This window comes from Chenopodium quinoa, unplaced genomic scaffold (assembly GCF_001683475.1).
Source record: "Chenopodium quinoa cultivar QQ74 unplaced genomic scaffold, ASM168347v1, whole genome shotgun sequence".
NCBI lineage: Eukaryota > Viridiplantae > Streptophyta > Magnoliopsida > Caryophyllales > Amaranthaceae > Chenopodium > Chenopodium quinoa.
This window is the reverse complement of record NW_018743074.1, coordinates 821,494-829,124: the sequence shown is the minus strand read 5'-3', so window position 1 is coordinate 829,124 and position 7,631 is coordinate 821,494. Positions and strand designations below refer to the sequence as shown.

Sequence of the window (7,631 nt, the reverse complement as noted above, 5' to 3'; positions counted from 1 at the left end):
AAGGAGGGTAATTTAATACGGAGTATTTATTTAACATTTACAAGTATTATTATAACGTATCACTTATTGTAAATGGCAATTTCTCTATGAACAATGCACATCGGCAGAGGACCTAGAGAGGGGTTGTTTGATTGAACTTCTTGGAATGAGTTAGAATGGATTTAGAATCATTCCATGGTTTTATTTGTTTGGTTGGGCTATTTAAGTATGAAATCTCATACATAGAGGATTCTAACTCCACCTCATTCCATTGAAATCTCATAAATGGAGGATTCTAACTCCACCTCATTCTGTTGAAATCTCATAAATGGAGGATTCTAACTCCACCTCATTCCATTGAAATTTCATACCTACCTCTCCCATAAGGATTCATAATTCATACTATCACTCAAGTATGAGAATCCATTCCATAGTTAAATCAAACAACTTTAAATTGATATGGGATATAGATTCTATACCAACCAGGCACCCAATATGATAATCTATACCAATCCATTTCAGCTAAGTGAACCAAACGACCACTGAAATTTTTTTATAGGCTGAATTAATCCCAAATCTCAAAAAATGTTCCCGCCCAGAAAAAAAATTCCCCCGCACAATCAAAAATGAAAATTTCAATTTTACACTCACCTCCATTTTCCAGCCTTTACTCCCTCTTTTTCTATGGTGATTTCAACCCAGAATCCATATCTAAAACCAGAAACCCCCCAAATCCCCAATTTCATCCTCTCTCTTCAGACTTAAACCCTCCATTATCTCACCTTCTTCTTCTTCCTCAACATCGAGGGAATGGTGGGATCTTCGTGTAATAATAGCTTCGCAAAAACAATATGTTCAATTTGTTACGAAGATCTAAAACCCATTGTTGAAGACCTTCAAGCTATCTCCATTTGTGGCCATGTCTTCCATGAACTCTGGTACTTCTGCATTTCATTTCAGTTCATTAGTTTATTTGATTTTTGTAGTTTTTAATTAGATTAATTGAATTGAATTGATTGATTGGAAAATGAAAACCCTAGTTTACAGCAATGGTTCGAGTATTGCAAGAACACGAAGAAACAGTCATGTCCAGTTTGTAAGCAGGGTTGTACCCAGAAAAGTGTGGGTCGTCTATATTTTCAATCAATTGGGGATCCGATTTGTTCTCAATCTCAAATTGATACCCAGAAACTTAACAAAATTGGCGACGATGAATCCCCGGAATTATTGCGTGTGGAGGTTAAACGATTGGAAGCTAAGGTTTCTGGGCTTAGTTCTGCTTTAGATTTGAATCAGAAGGACCTTAAACAACTCAATGATCAGGTAATTTCATTAATGGGTTTGAATATTTGGGCAAATTTATATGATTATTGGATTATAAATTAGCTTAACAATTATATTTGAATTGCTCAACGTTGGTTCTTTAGGTTAAATTTCTGACTTTTCTTGAATGTTATCTTATTAGCAACTATGAAGTTTAGTTCTTTTGGATTTCTTGTGTGCAAAAGTGTGAGGTTTAAAAGTTTACATAATGTTATTGTATGAACAACAATGGAGTAACAATTAAGTATTTGTACTGCTTTACATTTTGGTTGCAATAATGTGAGGTTTTTACAAGTTTTGTGGTTGTGGACTATATGCTTTCATGTTGCTCTATCTTGATCAAGTTTTTCCTAGCAAAACATTTGAAGCTGGATGTTGTCTTAAGGGGATTCTAGTACCATTTTGCTCTAATTTGGAGCACTTTTATTTTGCTAAGTTGGATGTTTCTAGCTACGTGTGATTGATGTTATTTGGAGTACTTTTCAAAATGTTGTTTGGATCTTCTTTTTGTCTTGGAAAATCAGTTGATGCTACTGGCTTTCATGTGTTTCAGCTACAAACATGCAATGAACAGCTATCCAAAGAAGTAGTGTTAAAGAATGAGGCCTTGAGGAACAAAGAGTGCATCCAAGCAATGCTTCAAACAAAATCTAGCGTGAGTTTTAGCATCATCAATTGTCTACTGATACTGTCTTATGCATCTGCTTTTTGATTAGCGTCTGGCTAAAGCATTGCTGATGTAGGATCTAGTTAAATCGAATTTGGAATGCTCAAGGTTGCAAGAGAAGAATTTGGCGTTAGTCAAAGAGATTGCTGCCCTGAAATTGTTAGTATAAGTGTTGTGTGAACATTTCGTTTAATTTCTGTTCCAATGTTAGTCTTAGCATTATTGTGTTAATATGTTTTTCTGGCTTTGTCTTTTGTGCTTAGGGTGTCAGATTGTAACTTGGAGGAAGAAGAGATTGTGAAACTTGCTACGATTGGTTACGAAAGCAATGCCCAAGATGCAATTGATGTACTCAAGAAGTCATTGGTTATACGTAATAAGTAAGTGATGAGTGTTGATTTATTTGGGTTATTTGTAACAAGTAAGTGATGAGTGTTGGTTTATTTTTTGATCTGTAATATATGCTAATATGGAAGTCTATGCCTTTGTTCCCTCTGGTTTGCACTTTGTGTTTGTTTGTTTGGGCAAGTCTTGATATATGCTGAATGAACTGTATATTACTCTCTTCTTTATTGCACTAGTAGATTTCATGTTGAGGCATGGGTACATAAAGATCCTAGATGATGTTTTCCAGAGGATAGGAAGTGCAAGTGTATATCTTCATGGCTACGCTGGAATATAAAGTTGTGACTACAGTCTACATCATTGATTTTGGATACTGAACATATATCTGCTAAGGAATGTTTCTTATATGGTTATAATTGTTACAACCCTTGCCTTTTGTAGTGAGTTTACAGTATACACGGCAAATATTTTGAATCAAGGACTCTCTAATCTATAAATATTGTAACGGTACTTTAAGCTTGGGAAATATATGAAGTCATTTGGCACCAATGTGGTTTTGAATTATATGGCTTATCAAGAACTCTCTAATCTATAAATATTGTAATGGTACTTTAAGCTTGGGAAATATATGAAGTCATTTGGCACCAATGTGGATTTGAATTATATGGCTTATCAAGAACCCTTTACTGGTTTCTAGAGGTTTGTAGGAGAGCAGTACCAACTTTTGGTTCTATCCACAGGCTGTCTTCTGTTTCTTTGTGTAGTTAGGTACATAAATGTACAATGGCAACCCATTTTAAGGGATACTGCTATTTGTCATTCTCATCTATGATTTTATTCCTTTTTCCTTACCTACAAGTTAAAAATTTGAATCTTATTTAAAGTTTTGCTTGGTAAAAGGGACAAATTGATTTTAGTTCTTGGTAGTATTGTTTTTGATATGCTGTTTTCTCTTAGACTGTCTCATTCACTGGAAGTATTAGATAATATAATTTGGGTAGAGAATGTTCCAAGAATTTATTACTGCCTAGGCAAACATTGAGGAGTGATATAATTTACCTAGTATAAAAGCCTTGGCGATTGTCTTTGATGAATCTCTGCCCTTGCATCAGACAAAAATGTCATGCTCTTGTTTTGAATCCAGAATTTATAATGTAGATGCAGTGACTTTATTTCTGTGTTGTTTTTTTGTCCACCAGTTCAGAGTAGATAATTAATCCTTTGTCCAGTATACTCAATAAACAAATTGAAATTTCATTTCCTCCCAGGAGCTACAAAGAATTGATGGCTAAGTGCAATTCTCTGGGGAGAGGAGAAGCTCGTTCACTGAGAAAGCTTGAGAAGGCAAAAGAAAAGATAGTAAAGCTCAAGGTAGTCCAATTGATCTTATTAGTGCTTTGTTACAATCAGCAATGGTTGACTATCATCTGAATTTTTGCTATTATTCCTCTGCTACTAGAAAAGAGTGCAGGAACTGGAGTTAGCCATCGAAGAAAAAGATAATGAAATATTAAGGTCCTTAAAAACTTCCAAGAAAAGAAATTGCAATGATGTAATCTTGCCATCCGTCAATAAAAGCAACGAGCCTTCATTTGCTTTCAAGCATCCAACTGTTGAGCCAAAGGGAAAATCCCCAACTTCAGTGATTGATTTGGATGAAGAGGAAAATGAAAATCCTTTTGTGGTTAAGGAAACAAATAAAGATGACTGTATTTTCCCCCAAAAGGAAGTCAGACGTCATGACAGTTTGATCCGTGATGAGGATGAACTGCAGAAGTTGAAAACCGTGGATTACCATTCGAAGGCTGATAATTGCAAGGATACATATAATCAGAAGAGTAAACCGTTGGGGCTTGTTGATTGTGACAATAACGAGGATTGGATGCAGCAACCAGATCACCAATTTGGATTATCAGGTTCAGCTGGTCTAAGGAACGAAGTGCTTAATGATCTTCCTCATACAAAGGGGTTGCTTCTTCAGGACATAAGACAAGTTCAGCCTTCATTTAAGTCCAAAGCAGATACCTCTGCTCCAATTCCTCTTGCTGAGCCAGGCATGTGGTATTTCTTTTTGCATATTGTTAATCCGAATGCAAATTAAGTCTTGAAGTTTTATTAATTTGCCAAAAGACTACAATTAAATTATATTTGTACAGTATATAGTCAATCCTATCATTACATAACCCTTTGTACTAATATACTAAGATCATATCCTTTATAATCTCCAGGAGATCGATGTTTTACTGGAGGGTTACTTGGACCAGATGGAGCAAACAGGTATTTGGGAAAATGGTGCAAGCGGCCACAGAGCAAGTCATCACTGGGATCAAGTAGTAATACTGACACTTTAATTGCTGAAGGAGCAGACGGAAGGGGCGGTAGGGTTAAAGTTCTGAGATCTCTTAATCAGGCATCTATGGTAGGATTTCTTCCTTAATGATTAAATCCTTGCATAAAGTTGTTTATACCTGGAAATCTAGAATAGCAAGGTCCCATCATCTTATCGCTTTTTCATATTTGATTGGATTTTTCTCTAAAATTCTCTAGTAGGCTTTATCATAAATAACTTGAGAGAAGAGAGGGGTGATATGTTAACTTCTCCCTTAGAGGCTACTTAGCAATGTATTCAAAATTTACCCCTTTAGAGTTGTGAAGATAGGATTGCTACAATCAACTTTCTGCATGGATTCCAGGTTCACTTAGATACTTGTGTAATGTTCTAAATTATCTGTAAAGCTCCTAGCATGTCTACATGATATACATATTAATAATTTTCCTTGGTATTGGAATTAATTGTCTCATTTTCCCTAAGACCCAAACCTCCATGATTAAGGTTCAACTGGCTGTCTTCTTTTCATTCTCTTTTCATATATGTTGGGAAAAGTAAGCCATTATCTATAAAGAATTAAAGGGTATGTGACAATTGTTTTACATCTCAAAATAGTATAAGTGACTAACTGACTATCTATTAGACTAAAGGATAAGTACAAGTTAAAAGCTATAAAGAAGCAATGTGACTTGACTCTTACAAAGATGAACATTTCATTAGAGATTTAAAAAAGTTAGTCATACATGAAGTAGAAATTTGTTAAATTTGGTTGCATTCAAGTCCCAACCATCAAATAGGTTGGCAATTGTAGAAATGGTCGAACAAGATACATATGGTGTCCTCCCTTTTAGTTAATGCTTTCTGATTTCATATTCCTTCTTCAGAAGGCAATTCAATTTGCTGTCCATAGCTGATCATCTGATCTTATTTGGAGTAATTTCATTTCCGTATTTATTTATTGTTTCTTTGGTAAATAACGGAGTAAAAAATTTTCATGTATAGAATCTCAAATCTGAATGCATTTTATCCTGTGAATGCAGGATGCAAGAGACATCATTACTTCAGCAAAGAGACCCAAATCTGTAACGAAATCAAGTGGTATGCAGTCTCAAGGGTGTCTGCAAATGGAACACTTCTTTAAGAAGGCTAACAAATAAAGTCTCAACTCACAAAAGTATTCTATCAGCATCAGGAAAGAAATTCCTTGGTCAAGCCACAAGGTAGGTTCAACCCACCTGATCCTTGTATAGTATTTGAAAGAATCAAACAAGCAAAGTAGGGCAGATGTATTAGGTCATTAATGTATACCAGGTAGTTTAGCAACTTTTTTTGTCTAGCCATTCCAAGGTGCACTTAAAATTCCTAGGAGTACTGGAAGATTGGAGGGTGATGAATTGTCATTTTTATGCTTCCATTGGTGTTGGCCTGTCCGGTGTCTTGGGCATTTTTGTTGGGATGTTGTAATGTGAATATTCATTTGGATTGACTATTGTAAAAACAAAATAGTCATTTTGGAAAATTTGATGGCATTATCAATTGTGACGGATTATGACAATGTGACAAACTGACAATAACTTATAGACTTGTTTAGTACGTAGTACTATTTCCTGTAATTACGGCATGTGAAAATTAAGAAGAGGTCAATTGGGTTGCAGTTGCTTGCTTTACCTTGTCTCTTAACATGTTCCATATGGAAAATGAAGGATTCAAATTTCCATAGTCAATCTTATAGTTCACACTCCAGCAGTAGATGCTGAATAAGCATAACCCTTGTGTAAGAAGGCTTATTTTATTCCTAAGAACAGAATTTTAGAAAATACATTAAATTGAATTGAATTGAATTTTCTGTAATTAGAAGAGAGCAAGACTATGGAGGGCAGCAGGTGGTCCAAATTAGTACAGAGATACAGTCATACAGATGAAAAATCTCTTTTTAATTGGTAGATTACGATAGGCATTTGACCATGTATCCTACAAGAAAAATGTAAGGTTCAATAAGATTGACTTCACAACTTATCATGCATATTTGTGCGAAATTTCGACAAGATAAAGTAGATTTTATGAAGTCAATTTTCTCTTTTACGATTTGCTTATATGTAAACGTGTAGTCTAATAGACTAATACCCCTTTATATCATCTTCGGTTCTAAATATACTTTGTACTCCGTAGTATGTAACTGGGTAATGTTTTGATGTATATAATGATGAAAATATACCGTCAAACTTTTCAAATTTTGGATACAAATAAAAAGCGTAAAAAACATCAAGGAATTAACAAAGGTAGTACACTAGTATTAAATTAATTGACGTTCACAACTTGTAGTATAAGAGATAATAAAATACTCTTTTTGTCGACCTCCCTTTCTTCAAGTCAGCTAATGTTTGGATATCATTGTGTAAAACTTACGTATCTTGTAATTTTGATTTAAATTTGAAACAAAGTCAATAATAATTTGCCTCTTTCAAACTTTCTCAGTATCCATTTTCTTTATACTAATCGATTCTGTATGCCGTATTATTAGTTCTATCTTTTAATGAGTGACAATACTCTGATAATTATGTATCATAATTATTACTTGCTTTACTCTAATCTTTTGATAAAAACTACTTCGTATGATATTGCCATAATTAAATCAAAATAAGAAGAAATGAACTTCTAGATTAGTTGTATGTCAATTGCATTCAAATGAGAGGTTATGAGAAGAAATGAACTTCTAGATTTGCAAGAGAAAAGTAATTAGATCCAGGTGTTGGCTACATAAATAGATCATATTTACAAGTGATCATATGATAGAAACAATTAATTAGCGTTCCGTACTTAACTAATAATCATGAAAATGAAAATGAAAGTCACTTCAAAAATAAGACGCACTTTTAATATATATACGAGTAGGTAGTTGTATAATATAAGAGCTTATCTTGCTGCCAGCTATTCACTTGGATTTGGGAGTCTTAATACTCTTCAACAGTTCAACTTCTTATCTTCAAA

General features: G+C 34.2%; 1 protein-coding gene across 1 annotated transcript; it reads left to right on the top strand.

Moving 5' to 3' along the window:
• Positions 1–515: 515 nt before the first annotated feature.
• On the top strand, positions 516–6,162 carry LOC110731585 (E3 ubiquitin-protein ligase TRAIP). The gene is made up of 9 exons (XM_021911453.1): positions 516–917; positions 1,020–1,302; positions 1,856–1,957; positions 2,046–2,128; positions 2,233–2,349; positions 3,583–3,685; positions 3,774–4,368; positions 4,543–4,733; positions 5,684–6,162. The coding sequence occupies exons 1-9, from the start codon at positions 790–792 to the stop codon at positions 5,798–5,800; spliced, it is 1,719 nt and encodes a 572-aa protein (XP_021767145.1). The 5' UTR covers positions 516–789; the 3' UTR covers positions 5,801–6,162.
• Positions 6,163–7,631: the final 1,469 nt, after the last annotated feature.